Source organism: Hippoglossus stenolepis, chromosome 9 (assembly GCF_022539355.2).
Source record: "Hippoglossus stenolepis isolate QCI-W04-F060 chromosome 9, HSTE1.2, whole genome shotgun sequence".
Lineage (NCBI taxonomy): Eukaryota > Metazoa > Chordata > Actinopteri > Pleuronectiformes > Pleuronectidae > Hippoglossus > Hippoglossus stenolepis.
In genome coordinates, this window is record NC_061491.1 from 22,298,434 (window position 1) to 22,313,351 (window position 14,918).

At 39.8% G+C, this 14,918-nt stretch overlaps 2 protein-coding genes across 3 annotated transcripts; one reads left to right on the forward strand and one right to left on the reverse strand.

Moving 5' to 3' along the window:
- Positions 1–285: 285 nt before the first annotated feature.
- Positions 286–5,077, reverse strand: ykt6 (YKT6 v-SNARE homolog (S. cerevisiae)). Its single transcript, XM_035166129.2, has 8 exons — positions 4,874–5,077; positions 4,404–4,541; positions 3,775–3,857; positions 3,558–3,658; positions 3,360–3,464; positions 2,653–2,718; positions 2,201–2,302; positions 286–2,102 (listed from the first exon to the last, which is right to left on the reverse strand). The coding sequence occupies exons 2-8, from the start codon at positions 4,505–4,507 to the stop codon at positions 2,067–2,069; spliced, it is 597 nt and encodes a 198-aa protein (XP_035022020.1). The 5' UTR covers positions 4,508–4,541; positions 4,874–5,077; the 3' UTR covers positions 286–2,066.
- A 917-nt stretch (positions 5,078–5,994) lies between these two features.
- Positions 5,995–14,331, forward strand: gck (glucokinase (hexokinase 4)). Of its 2 annotated transcripts, XM_035166127.2 has the most exons (12): positions 5,995–6,803; positions 9,388–9,538; positions 9,968–10,130; positions 10,297–10,451; positions 10,593–10,712; positions 10,799–10,894; positions 10,983–11,082; positions 11,194–11,377; positions 12,040–12,195; positions 12,775–13,008; positions 13,172–13,287; positions 13,547–14,331. In XM_035166127.2, the coding sequence occupies exons 2-12, from the start codon at positions 9,458–9,460 to the stop codon at positions 13,585–13,587; spliced, it is 1,446 nt and encodes a 481-aa protein (XP_035022018.1). In that variant the 5' UTR covers positions 5,995–6,803; positions 9,388–9,457; the 3' UTR covers positions 13,588–14,331. The 2 variants fall into 2 exon arrangements, with proteins under 2 accessions (XP_035022018.1, XP_035022019.1); XM_035166128.2 differs by lacking the exon at positions 9,388–9,538 and having other exon boundaries at positions 5,997–6,803.
- Positions 14,332–14,918: the final 587 nt, after the last annotated feature.

A 14,918-nucleotide genomic window follows, 5' to 3' on the forward strand; every position in this document is an offset into this window, starting at 1 on the left:
ATGAAGGGTGCACCAGATTATCAGCTAACCTTCAGTGTGCTGACCGAAGATATATATATTTAAGATAAGATTGTTGACTTCCTGTTGCAGGAGAGAACAGCTTTACCTTTACATTGTTGTACAGGATGTCCTCCGACACCACTGCCACCGTAGAAGAGAAATTTGCATCACCTGCATGCTTCTAACAATGAAGACGTGGCACACCGGAAGTAATTGTTCGGTTTATCTAAGGTTATCACGTAATCTGTGTTTGAACAAAGCAGTGTTCCAAATACAAACTGTTAATACAGATAGGAAAGAACGGTTTATTAGCTGAAGTCATTTTTAACTGTTTAAAATGTGCAGACCACATCTGGATGAAAACGTTTAATGCAGACCGTTTAACACACTGGTCGGTAAGACCTCACCTGCAAACAGCCATAATACAACTCCACAGACTTGTTTTCAAATTCAGCACATGAATTGGGATTTTTTTTTTGAAAAGAAAAAAATCAGACAAATATCTCAGAAAGAACCCTGGACAAGCCTCACATAGGAGTTAGTCATAATATATAGCAAATACAAAGGTTGAATTTACTGTTATTTATGGGAAATATTTCCATTTATTCCCCCTGCTTCAAAGAGCGACACCAACAGTCTGCAGAGATATTGCACAAACGTTTACACTGTAAAAGCAGAAAGAGCCAATTCTGATCTCACATACACACAGGCACTCAACATTAATGCAGCCTGCAGATGTTGTATATCCGCAAATCATACTCACATACAGCAGAGAGTCTTAAAATACAGAACCAAAGGCATGTCTTTGTTTGAAACCGATCAGCAGTTCATGAAGAAAGACGTTTCTAACCAGTCGGACACAACGCAAGCAGTGCTCACAGGAACGAAAAGTCAACTGTGGAGTGTCTTCAAATAAAAGTGTAATATGAAATCACTCATTTTGTGATGACAGCACACAATAGGAGGGCCAGGGGAAGTGCAACAGCACCCGAGGTACAGACGAGCCGTGGACTGCAGCGGTCTGAGTGGGCAAAATAACAAAAACCTGCCAAAGTGTCATGTGTTGCTTCCACAGCAAAGAGCGCGGCTACGAAGAGAAGAAGAGAAGAGCGTACAAGTCCTGCTCATTGTAGGTGAGGATTCTTACACAGGACAGGAGGGTTACATGTTAAGCCACACTGCAATAAGGCTGCATCTCTGGAGAAACATCTTTCTAACATTGAACATCTAATCTCCAACTTCTCGTCAATTTTAAGATGCATCATCACACAATAACTCAATCACCCAGAGTGGGAATGTTTAAGATTTCATTTAACACAATGAGATACAGAAAAATCAAAGAAACCGTGTAACTTAATCCAGTATCATAAAGATATTTAAAAATCAATGTAAAATTCAGATTTCACACGTCCAAGCAGTCTCTTGCTGACATTATAGAGTTTTTTGTTTGACCTCAACACAGAGGCTCATTGGAGCAATAAAGTATATAAACAGGGCCACCTAGTGGGCACAGAGGTTATGCCTGCAAGAGAATCAGTTTTAGTTTTGAAGAATTGAACCTAAGCAGTGACACACTGTATGAATTCACAAGTTAAGACTGTGGGATTGTCAGAGATGCCTTGAAGCAAAAGCACAACTGTGGTTAATACCAAACCAAATTAATATTTGAGATCAAACTTTTGAGATTCGATTCAATCTGAATAACATTAAATGGTTTGAAGGTAAAACGTCACCAATACACAAAGTCACACTATTATGTCCCCAGCTGGTATTGACACACCGTACAGATGATTACCATTTGAGAGGTTAAAAATAATTCAAAGGTTACGTGTTCCCCTGACCAAATCCCATCACTCCTTCAGCCCCCATCAGTCACAATCCAGATTCGTCACACTTCATCACTGGCAACCACTTTCCACCCTTTCTTGCTGACATCGTCGCACCAGACAGCGTCAGTTCTGTCCGTTGTTGTTTATGTTGAGAGCTGGTGACCAGTGCATGATGGGAGATGTAGGAAAAGCAGAAAGGCAAGAGACGAGTGTGTCCACGAGGACGAGGCAGCGACATCACATGATTTCACAGCAGGAGTTCTGTTTCCGTGCCTGAAGGAGTAACATGAACACACAAGTCAGGCACTTGAACACTGACTGGATGACAGCATGACAGTCCAAAATTAATAAGCCGAGTCATCAATACTCACAGTCTTGTAGAAGGCTTTGGACTGGTTTCCAAGGTGTTCCGACTTTGCCACAAGATCATCCAGCTTCTCTCCTCTATCCAACAAACTTTCCATGGTGTTGTGCTACATGAAACAAAATATCTGTTTACGAAATGTTGAGCAGTATAGAGATTATGACTTGACCAGTGCTTAGGAAACGCTACATAATGTTTCAGGCATGTAGAGAGAGTCGCAAATCGGTCAATAGAACTGATGCATTGGTAACAGACACTATTCTGAAGACTTAATGTCTGTAGCAGTTAGGCCCAGATCTCATGACTGAGAAGAAACTGCTTCTAACCACTCAGTTTAACTGAATCTATTTGTATGTGTTTTACATATCCCCTGTGTTTGTTCTGCTCCAATGAAAAAAAAACAAAAAAAAAAACTTCTAATTATCTGAGTACTGTGCATATTTTTCATATGTATCTCACCAAAATGATCTTGGTCTCATCCAGCTCTGCCTGCACTTTGGTCATTGCATCTGCTTCCCTGGGGTTCTGGGAACGAAAACACAGAAAACAAAACAACAAGCTGTCAGGTACACCGATTCTACTTTCAGCATTTTGTGAAAAAGCTTTTGGCGTTTGGCCATAAACAAATATACTCAAGTTTATAGGTGTGTGTGTGTGTGTGTGTGTGTGTGTGTGTGTGTGTGTGTGTGTGTGTGTGTGTTAGTTAATTGCCTTTGCAGCCTCTGCTGTTTTCTTTGAGCTACACCTGACAACTGAAATCTCATAATTTTCTTACATGCCACTTTTTTATAATGTTAATAGTCTTATTTTATTTATTACTTGAAGGCTACATATTCACTGTTGTTCTTTGTATGTTCAAATATTTGTATAAAGGAGAGTGTGTTCGAGTAAATGGGATTTATTATTTTGTTTTTTGCCGTGGTATCGAAATGAGTATCGAGAATCGTAGAAATTTCATGGTACCGGTATCAACTACTACATTTTTTGTATCGTGACCCTTCTCAGTACTATTTACTAAACAATAACAAATGAAATGAGAAACTCAGAAACTCTGAAGGCATGTGAATCTGATATTGTTCTCACACTGCGATGATAGTCGACTCATTTTAAGCTATCAGGCTCCCCTCTGATGTATTTTCTAATAAACAGATTACATACACACTGACCTGGTATTTAGAGAGGTGACTATCTAGGGCTGCATAGGTTATGGTTCCAGGGTTACCAGACGGCCAGTCTATACTGTCCACTGTCCTGGAGAATTCCTCGAGTACCTGAAAAAACAAACAGAAATCTCAGTATTTACGCTGACAACAAGGTGCAATAATAATAATAATGCATCTTTGTTGACGTGTTTTTGTACCCACTTTTTCCAGCAATGTGAAACAGACTCTCTGTGGGTATTCAGTGTCTGCGATGACCACAGCACCCAGGTTGTCGTTTCTCACATACACATGGCACAGGTACTCTGCAGGAAAGAGAAACCACATATGTGCCACCATCAAAAGAAAATCAGCTTAATTTTACATTAACATGAACTAGAAATGTTCCTATTTCTTTAGACTGCTGCTACTTGTTGTTTACCTTGTTCTTTGACAGAGGCACGGCTTCCTTGTGATGTTCGCTCAACGATCAAGGCACTGGTGAAGGTCATAAACTCCTGAATACTAAACAAACCAAAACAACACGTAGTAAGAGATAGATAGGTAGATCGATAGATAGATAGATAGATAGATAATAGATAGATAGATACTTTATTGATCCCGAGGGAACTTTAGGACTCCAGTATCACACAAAACAGTCATAAGCATGAGAATAATAAAAGGTCAAAATGAGTCAAGAACAAGTTCACAGCAGTGAGATGAAAGTCTCGCCACCAGAACTACTACAGAGCTGTCACTGTAAAGAAGTGTGTGCTGATGGAGACATTGACAATACAAATATTTGAAGTATAAGGTGATGGAAAGACACAAGTAACCGAGGCAGAGTACTGAAGCCAAATATCAATACAGATTAAAAGATAAATAACTGAAGTGATACAAAGTTCTGCATTAGACTAACATAGCCATGGTACATCAGATTTGAAGTGCAAGAATACAACTTCAAATATAAAACTAGAGATACAGGAGATGTATAAAAGTGCAGATAAACACAGGCTATTAGCTGGGAGTCTAATCGAAGCACAGCAGTGTGTTGAAGGTGTGGTGACGCACCTGGAGCGCTGGAAGAAGCTGAAGGAGGACAGGTCGTAGGCCGCTTTGAGGAGGTTGGACTTGTTGGATCCTTTATAGATGATGCTGAGGCTGTAGAGCTTCATGCTGCCGCCGTCACACGCTCACACACACAAGGCCCTGATGATCCGATTTGAGAGGACGACACAAGCAGAATCACATGAGAAGCATTATCCCCCTCAACCGGCTCGGAAACTTCAGAGCGACAAGTGAAACTAAAACGCATTGTTTGGGAGCTAGCGAGCTAACCGGCTAATGCTAGCCAGCCACGCTCGGGTTAGATAAGTGTTTATCTCCAGGCTGGGATCGATTGGGTAACTGACAGCGGTCTGTGCCCACTCGCCACAGACGGACACCGGCGTGAACCGGGTTTAAAACGCGTGTAAACACAACAGAAATGAAGTGACGCTCGATGCTAGCTGCAGTTGTCCGAGGCCTCGGGGGAAACTTACCAGACAGAATCCGCAGCAAACACTTTTTGAGTCACGAACGAAAACAACGCAACGAACTTCTCAGTCCACGTAAAGCGAGAGTTGTCCGTGGGTCGAACCCGCGTCCGGAGGCCTGACCACGAAGGAGTTTGCGCTAAGTTGCTAAATTCCGAGGTGCAGCTCAGCGACCAATCACCACGTCACGATCCTCACACGGTCCGACGGGAAATCTGTTCCGGGTGGAAACAGGGACGTCTGGTGTTTTTTCATAGTTTCCGCTGGAGAAAGTAAAATGAAATGTCTTCGTATTAAATTTGTTTAAACTTGTCATTTATATGAATCTGGAAATAACTGCAAACTCCCAAAATCACAACACTGAAACATTGACGTGAGCAAACACGGAAACCACTTCATGTTCCAAAGAGAAACACACCTCATATTTGGGGAAGTAAATATAATTCAGGTCAAATGTCTTCTCATATAGTTATCTTTTAAATAAACAAAACAAGATTCGATATTTAAAATACAATTTTAACCCAATTCATTTGCATATGTCAGGTTCTAATTAAGTTGTACTCACTCACTACCTGTCTGCATGACGCCAAACAGTAAAAGCACTAAAATGATAATCGCAGAAGTTAACATGTGTATAAAGTCATAATTTCAATATGGTGACTATAAGAATATTGATTATTAGTATAAGTACCCAGTATAGTCATCATCAACTACATTTTATTTTCTAATATAATTAATGAATTATCATGAATGCTATTATGATGATGATGATGATGATGATGATGATGTTTATTATTATTATCAGTATTATCTACATTCTTCTTCTTCTTCTTCTTCTTCTTCTTCTTCTTCTTCTTCTTCTTCTTCTTCTTCTTCTTCTTCTTCTTCTTATTATTATTATTATTAGACCTAAAAGTGTGAAACAGCTTTGTGTCCTTGTGAGTCTCAAGTGTTTTGGCGACAAAAACAGGCCACCATCAGCTGCCCCCCCTGATGTTTTCTTTGGTGACCTTGCTCCATTTAACAATGTCCCCCGGCCACTTAACTCAGTGGTTAAGTGTTTTCCATGGTAGAAGTGTGTCCGTAATTCATTTCCAAGGTAACACACTGAAACCAGTTTGGCATGGAAACGGCTGAGCCTCCAGGTGCACCTGTTCCCCAGTTGCTGCTGCACCAGGAGAGGAATAACTCCCTTTTCTTTCCTGGAATAGGTCAATAGATGTTGAAGCAACAGCGTCAGTGAGAAGTTCAGCTGTAGAACCGGAGGTCGTCTCAATATTTTCTTCTCTCAGATTTTGATGCTCTAAACTTATATTGTTTCATCGAGTGGAACGAAGACTTGGATGGAAAACTCAATCTTCTCTGTCGTCTGACTGACTGATGGAGCTGACGGCACAGGCAGTGCGCACATGCGGATATTTCTAACCGGACCAGTTAACAGCAAGAATGAAGACAAATCCTCAGGTTTTTATTTAGACTACAATATCTACAGAGATGAAGAGTAACACATTTTTTATTTGATGTCTTTAAGACTGAAAATAAAAGCATTTATTTTTCATAACTTGTGAATAAGAATGAAGATTTGTCATAATTTTTCCTTTCTGCGCGGATGAAGACAAATCCATTAGTTTTTTATGAAACGTATCTGCTCCTAAACATTTAATTTCACTATTTAAACCGTTGCAGATATCGACCTGTGTGTTTGAAACTAGCTGCTGAACATTATGTTGATCAAACGTTTTGGGAACATAATGTTTGGACAGTTTCCCATAAAAGTTTAGCGTTTTCTTTACTCGTCAAACTCGGAGTGAAAACTTCAACAACTGAAACCTGGGAATTTCCTCAACTCCTGAAGAAAGAGTGAACTTCCACTGGAAAGCACTGATGGTCGAGAGGACAGTTGGGATTTAATCCTCGTCGTGATACGATGGATAAGGTAAGATAGAAAAAGCATTATGATTTATTTCAAGAAAGCTAAAGTTCATGTATTACTGTTGACATATGGCTCATGCTGATATCTATCTATCTATCTATCTATCTATCTATCTATCTATCTATCTATCTATCTATCTATGTGTACTAAATTAAATAAGTGCAAAATAAGTGATTAAATGTTTGTGGGTAAACAACTTAAGGGACATAACTACAATTACCTACTTCTAGTAATTAAATAAAGTATGATTAATTATGCATATTTAAGTAAATAAACATGAACGTTATTATGTTTGTAAATAGTGACCTTGTGGGCAAATGGCTGCAGGATGAATAATTATTCATTCATAGTGTAAGAGCACTTTAAAAGATGAGCTGACACTAAAAATTGAAAATAAAACAGGTGGAAGAATGTTCATGTAAACCAACAATTTCAGGTTAAAAAAAAAAACTGCCATAACTGTTTGATCATTGCTTTAACTGGATAAATGTTCCAGGAGGCTGCATGTGACCAGTCTGAGTTGAAAGGTTTCCCCCTCATTGGACTTACTGTAATGAATCAACTCACGTGCAGCAGTGAACAAGCTGTGACACAAATTCCTGGATGTACAGAATGAGGTAATATACCATAATGTCGATCTTTACATGTCCCTCTGCTGTAATCGAGTAACACGTTGGCTCAGTCATGAGAGACAGCTGGCTGAATGGAAATCCATCAGGGAGCTCTCTGTGCAAACAAGCCAGCAGGTTAAATTAAGCAGATAATCAGCTATTGACAAGTACTTGGCACACATTCAACTCTTAGCCATAAATGAACTGTTGTTACGCCAACAAAGACACGTTGCTCGGTCAAAGTCAAAGCAGCACTAAAGATCTCAAATTGAAAGTGTAGCTGATGAAATACACACGTCTATAAAACTTGAAGTTTATAGGCAAATTTATCTTTAATCACTTTCTCACTCTGAGTTCATCTTTTCCACTCCACTGATCAACATTTTTACAAAATCGTTTTGTTCAAACAGGTATTGTTCAAAGCTCTGCGTTTTTTTATATCGAGCACAGATCCAAACATTTCTACCAAATATATAAGTTTATATACATAATATACCAAACACAAATACTGTACGTACGGCTATTTTGTGGAAAAGTGTGGAAAATGATGAGCATCCCATGGTAAAAATATTAGAATCAAAACAAATATATTATCTATTGTATGAATGTTTTAACTGTGTAAAAATATTATATACTCTATATTATTATTTCACCCCAAAGTTAAAGCTACCTGAGGAGATATTTAAGATGTGTGTTAAATCGGAGGCAAAGGAGAATATGTGGTTATATTTAGATAAATGTGTTTGTTTGGGTCAGTGTCACCATTTGGGTTGGTTTTGCAGTCAGGGCACTGGGGACAGGGTCACAGTTTCAGCCAAAAGCCCGAGCTAAGAAAAGCTCTGACCTCTGGTCAGGTAAACCTCAGGAGCAGATAAGCACCAAAAGGCCTTCACCTGCAAAGAGTATTGTTGGTTTTACAGGTCATTCATCCCTCACTGTTTCTAATTTTAGTAACATAGTTCTTTAACAAATATATGCGTAACTCTCTCAGACTTTTGAAGTTGACCCGTTAAGCAAACCTGCGGCGCTGCATGTTGCTCTTTGAAATAAAATGATGACTGTGATGATAATTTTATTTATATTGATGGGCTGTAAAATCTCAGTCCGTGGATTTTAGGTCATATATCACACTTTGCAACATGATGGCCAAGAATAATTCAAATCTTAAGTCTTATTTTGCTGGATTAAAATATTTGATATACCTCATTAATAGAAATCTGTATTATGTCCTTGACATTGACAAAGAACAGTGATTATTGTAATTTCTTTATTCAGCAAGGAAATATTAGTGGACTGAAAAAAAAGGTCTCGTTTTTCAAGGCAAAGACAACTTCTGTGAGTTACTGAATCACAGACAAACATCATGAGCCAACTTGTTCAAAACACATATAACCAGGTCGGAATTAGATAAGAATATTTTGTGACAAATTTTATTATCAGCATTTGTAAAACCATTTAAAATGTCATTATTCATAAAAGCAACATAGTTGAACTATTCAGAATATCTTTTAGTTGATAATTCTCCCATGGTCCATTTGAGATTTTCTTTCAATAAAGGAATAAAATAATTTTGCATATTCAATCATCATGCAGCTCTTGTAAAAATCTGTTGTGGATGAAATATATGAATAAGCATTTTTAAAATCCTCAGCCACTCAATTATATATAAAATTGATAAATTATTAGTTTTTAAAACTTTGTACAGAGGCTGCAAGTTTGTGTCCTGTACAAACTTGCAGTGTGTGTGTGTGTGTGTGTGTGTGTGTGTGTGTGTGTGTGTGTGTGTGTGTGTGTGTGTGTGTGTGGTGTGTGTGCAATGTGTGTGCAATGTGTGTGAACCTACGTGGGCAGATGGGGTGAGGTATAGGGAAGGGGTGTGCATTTACGTCTGATGCCTCCAGCCCACTTCACCTGAGCATAAAAACAGCTGAGCTTCTCATTCAGGGGCACTCACACTTCACTGACTCTGCACACAGACAGGGTGGACACACACTCCGCACACACCTGGAAACACACAGAGAAGCTCATTTAGTCAAACCCGTGACGATGCCGTGTGCCCGCTCTCGTCTCGACCAGACGGGGAAGATGCCTTCCAGCTGCATCTCTGTGGTTGATAAAATCCTCATGGTAAGATTCACATTTCTGCCTCCAGCACTGAAATAAGACTTGATTTGTACCTTGAGTGATGCTGTGGATTTGTGTTTTTATCTCACTTGACTGTTTTGTGAGTTGACAACAGTCTGTCCATGCTGTTTGAGAAGAAACTGGACAATTCAGACGCAACTTTCTACTGTATTTTATTAAAAATGTGGGAATTCTGCCCCAGAACTAAGAGTCCTCTTCACTTTAATCAAATGTTTTCTATTGTAAATAAGTTTTGTCTTGTTCATTCTTGTTTGTTTCTGCACTTCTGCTCCTTCTGCTCCTTCTGCCTCTGGTTTTCACTGCACCATGACTTTTATTATGAGTAAACCTGAACCTTTTGTCCAGAACACATGTGTAAAACTATAGGTTTCTGTGCTGCTCCTGACCTGCTCTCCCCCCCTCTCGTTGCAGGTAGAGCAGATCCTGTCAGAGTTCAGAGTGAATGAGGAAGAGCTCAAAGAAATCATGAGGCGGATGCAGCGTGAAATGGAGAGAGGACTGCGTTTAGAGACGCACGAGGAGGCCAGTGTCAAAATGCTGCCCACTTACGTGTGCTCCACCCCTGAGGGCTCAGGTAGATAATCAAAATATGAAACCTTTATTTGTAAAATCATACAGAAGTGATCAATCTGTGATTTAAAACCTCATCACTTGGGGGCAGGTGAAGCCAGTATGTGCATTTACATGTAGTGTGTGTGTGTGTGTGTGTGTGTGTGTGTGTGTGTGTGTGTGTGTGACAGAGGTGGGGGATTTCCTGGCTCTGGACCTGGGGGGTACAAACTTCCGTGTCATGCTGGTCATAGTGGGTGAAGACGAGGAGAGGAGCTGGAAGGTAGAGACCAAGAACCAGATGTACTCCATTCCTGAAGATGCCATGACAGGGACGGCTGAAATGGTCAGTGAACCCAGCAATTAAATACAAAACCAATAATTCATTGCTGATTTTTCATTTTCTTTGTGAACTCTAGCGTGGCGTTGACATGAAAGCCCTCTTTACTAATTATTGTGCACGTTCCCCACATCTCACATCCTGCAGCTCTTTGACTACGTAGCAGAGTGCATGTCTGACTTTTTGGACAAACATCACATCAAGCACAAGAAGCTTCCACTGGGGTTTACCTTCTCCTTTCCAGTGCGACATGAGAACATTGACAAGGTGGGAGGATGATCTTTTCGCCATTCTATTCTAAATTGTATTGTGAAGTTTTTTTATATTTGAGGTTTGTCCCTCTCTCTCCACAGGGAATCCTCCTTAACTGGACCAAAGGCTTCAAGGCCTCTGGGGCTGAGGGGAACAACATTGTGGGTTTACTCCGAGATGCCATCAAGAGACGAGGAGTGAGTTACATTTCATCACAAGTTATCTTTTCTAATACTGAACAACTTGAGACTGAATATGATGAATTGTGATGTTGACATCACGCAGGACTTTGAGATGGACGTGGTCGCCATGGTGAACGACACAGTGGCCACCATGATCTCCTGCTATTACGAGGACCGCAGCTGCGAGGTCGGGATGATTGTTGGTAAGAAATTGAACACGCTCACACACGCTCATATAAACTAACAACAATAATAAACATGCTCACACAAACACACATGAATACTCATCTCAACACTGTCTTTTTTTTTGCCAGGCACTGGTTGTAACGCCTGTTACATGGAGGAGATGAGGACTGTGGAGCTGGTAGAAGGGGAGGAGGGCCGGATGTGTGTGAACACAGAGTGGGGGGCGTTCGGGGGCAACGGGGAGCTGGAGGAGTTCAGACTGGAGTACGACCGAGTGGTGGACGAGACCTCCATTAACCCCGGAAAACAGCTGTGAGTGAAAGGCCGCAGTCAGGGCCACCACAAGTTCAAATTCACGAGTGGGAAAGTTCAACACAGATTTCACAAACCTTTCTGCCTCTTTCCAACTTCATCTGCTGAGCACCCATGCAATCCAAGTGTTAGTCAGCTGTTATACATGTTTACTGTAGTAATGATGGAGTTTGAAATCCAGATTGTAATTTAATCCCCCCCCTCACCCCCCTCACTCTCTTACTGTTTCTCTGAATTAATCAAGCCTCTGTGCCGATCCTCACCGGACTCTCCTCCGGGGTCTCTGTGGAGGTGCAAAGCTACCAGCTGGTTTTTTTCATGAGGATGTTTGTAAATGGCCGGAGCCCTCATACGTCAGTGGGTGGGGGTGTCAGATTAATGACCTCTCTCCGGTGCTTGACACTGTGCCTGTCGGCCTAATGGCTGTTTGCCTTTTTGCACTGGCAGCCCCTTCACACAGACAACTGCTGAGCCCAGCCTCAGCACTGATGTTATCATCCTTGTGCAGAGACAGAGAGTTGTTTGCTCGTACGTTGCATGACTCTCACACACTTCCTCTTTTTTCCCCACCATTTCAACATCCCCTCTTCAGCTCACCCCTTCCTTCTATGAGTACTCCTTTGTTTTTAAAGAGACCTCTCTGGTGCTGTTGCCTCCCGTAGGTACGAGAAGATGATCAGTGGTAAGTACATGGGAGAGCTGGTGCGGCTTGTTCTGATGAAGCTGGTGAATGAAGACCTGCTGTGTAACGGGGAAGCCTCGGAGCTGCTGAAGACACGTGGCAGCTTTGAGGCGCGTTACGTCTCACAGGTAGAGAGGTGAGCATCAGCCAATCCTAACCTGGCTTCAGTCTTCCACCAGCTACAGATGGCTAAATGTGAAAAAGTATCTATAAAACACATGAGACAAGGAGAAGATATGATAAATAACATTACATATATATATATACACACACACATATAAATATATATATACCACATGGTCAAAATTAGATTAAACAGCATTTTAAAAACTATTTCAAATGTCATAATACATAAAAACAGTAGCTCAGCATTTAGTTTATTGTGAATAAGTAGAGTGGATGTTGAGCAATTCAGAATATCTTTAACTTAATATTTTTAAGTAAAGATAAAGATGAGACACTTTTTTTGCTTCATATAAAGTTACATTATTTGAATTAGCTTGAATTAATATCATAATATTGATTGTAAAAAGTACAAAATGAAAATATACTGTTTTGAATTTCTATTATTTATATATGTGTGTTTAGACATATATATATATATAAACAGGGCAAATACAGAATAAAACAATGAGAGACACATATGAAGAAATAGGACACATTGTGCATCTAGGGGCTGCTTCTCTTTTTGACTTTGCCCTTTGCCTTTTTTCAGTGATACTGGAGACAGGAAACAAATCTACAACATCCTGTCATCACTGGGCATTTTGCCGTCAGAGCTGGACTGTGATATTGTGCGTCTGGTCTGTGAGAACGTTTCCACCCGCTCTGCTCACATGTGCGCTGCAGGACTCGCAGGTGTGATCAACATAATGCGGGAGCGACGCAGCCAGGAGGCCCTGAAGATCACAGTGGGGGTCGACGGGTCCGTGTACAAGCTGCACCCGTGGTGAGGAAAGCCTTTTAAACGTCTCCATCTTCTAAGTCCACCCTAATACATGAAATTAGACAACTATATATAATTATATGACTGAACAGTGCAGGAGAAAGTGAAAAGACAGATTGAGATTTGACTGAATATGAACATTAAACGTGCTGCTTCTGTGTCTCAGTTTCCGTCACAGGTTCCACAAAGTGGTCAGGGACCTCACGCCTCACTGTGAGATCACCTTCATCCAGTCGGAGGAGGGCAGCGGCCGTGGAGCGGCTCTTATCTCAGCAGTGGCCTGTAAGATGGCCGCATGCATACTGACACAATAAAGGGAGCTGTGCACTGAGCTGCCCCCCCCCCCGCAGGACAGCAGTGAAGTTAGCCTTGACCCTGATCTGAGAACAGTGATGATGATGATGATGTTGATGATGATGATGATGATGATGATGATGATGATGATGATGATGTGATTGATGATGATGATGATGATGATGATGATGATGATGATGATGATGATGATGATGATGATGATGATGATGATGATTGTCACCTACAGACGTGCAGCTTCTCCGGGCTCTGAGGGATGTGTGTCAGTGAGCTTCATACTCACGACTGGATGATGTACAGACAAGAACGCAGCAAACAGTATTGTAGACTGTATTTGATAGTGTTGGACAACGTTGTAGCAATATCAGTGTTATTGTAAATTAAAGAATTGGTTTCCTGTTGCACCCAAAAGATTAGGCGGCTCATTTAAAATATTATCACCTTGTGTATCACTGCCTGTAGATAATTTTTCTGGTGTGGGCTGCTCCATTTTGAAAATGGCACATATATTATTGATGGTAGTTTATGATTACACCAGTAAAAACTGGTTGATGTGTAGCACAGGGATTGTTTTTGTAAATGCTGTTGTAAACTATACGACCACGTCAAATTCATTGCTTTGTTGTGTAGTAAATCCTGTTTGTAAACGACGACATATTTCTTTGAGATCTTATGTTTAAATCTAAATGTTTATAACTCGTTTATGATGTGTGTTTGCCAGTAATTTGTAATTTTTTCACATGTGCACAATGAAATGTACTTTGGATGTGAATAAGCTTAACTGTAAATAAAACAACTCAATTAGAATGAAAAAGAATTGAATTGAATTCATCTTATTGCTTTTTATGTTTTTTAGATTTATGTCACACGATATTATTGTAATGAGTTCCTGGTAATACACCATTAACACAATGAGAAAACTGAAGCCTGAAGTGTAATAATCCTATTAATGTTACATCAATGAAGTAGAAGCTGAACATGAACATAATATATTTGAATAAACTCTTTAAATCATTTTGCTAGATTTTGTGCTTTTGTTACAATAATACAGTAAAAATTATCCAGACCAGCTATTTATAAATTAATCATAATATTCATATCCATACTCAATATTATGGTCAGTTTAATTTATTATATATACTATTATACTATATTTTCTTGTCAGGAATATTTATTTGTACAAAACTTTACTCTCATGAATTAGCAACTGATTTCCATCTGCAGTCTTACTGGGCTAAATTATGTGAAAATGGAATGTGATCATTGATGACCACACAAATTTTCAGTTTTAAACTGGTGTTGTTTGTTTAGAGCATTTTCATTCAAAAACTTTTAATAATAATAATAACTTTATTTGTATAGCACTTATCTAAACGAGGTTACAAGTGCTTCACACAAAAGTCCATGGCAAAATGAAGAATCGATTGTAATAAAAGATATTCTGTTCAGTCCAATTTAAGAGTCAAATCAAAACATAATAAGGTCAAGACCTGAAGTTTATAGAGAAAAACCCAACAGTTCCCATACTTCTATCATTCAGGAATGATTCTTCAATCATTTAAGAATTGATAAAAGTATGAGATAAACTGCCAACTACCAAA

Bases quoted from the DNA above. Each gene is read 5' to 3' on its own strand.
- ykt6 (XM_035166129.2), bottom strand. From the start codon at position 4,507: ATGAAGCTCTACAGCCTCAGCATCATCTATAAAGGATCCAACAAGTCC. The intron at 3,858-4,403 runs GTGCGTCACCAC...TGGTTTGTTTAG, and splicing joins AGCTTCTTCCAGCGCTCCAG to TATTCAGGAGTTTATGACCT. The intron at 2,719-3,359 runs GTCAGTGTGTAT...TTTCGTTCCCAG, and splicing joins GTCACCTCTCTAAATACCAG to AACCCCAGGGAAGCAGATGC.
- gck (XM_035166127.2), top strand. From the start codon at position 9,458: ATGCCGTGTGCCCGCTCTCGTCTCGACCAGACGGGGAAGATGCCTTCC. The intron at 10,131-10,296 runs GTAGATAATCAA...TGTGTGTGACAG, and splicing joins CTCCACCCCTGAGGGCTCAG to AGGTGGGGGATTTCCTGGCT. The intron at 10,452-10,592 runs GTCAGTGAACCC...CACATCCTGCAG, and splicing joins TGACAGGGACGGCTGAAATG to CTCTTTGACTACGTAGCAGA.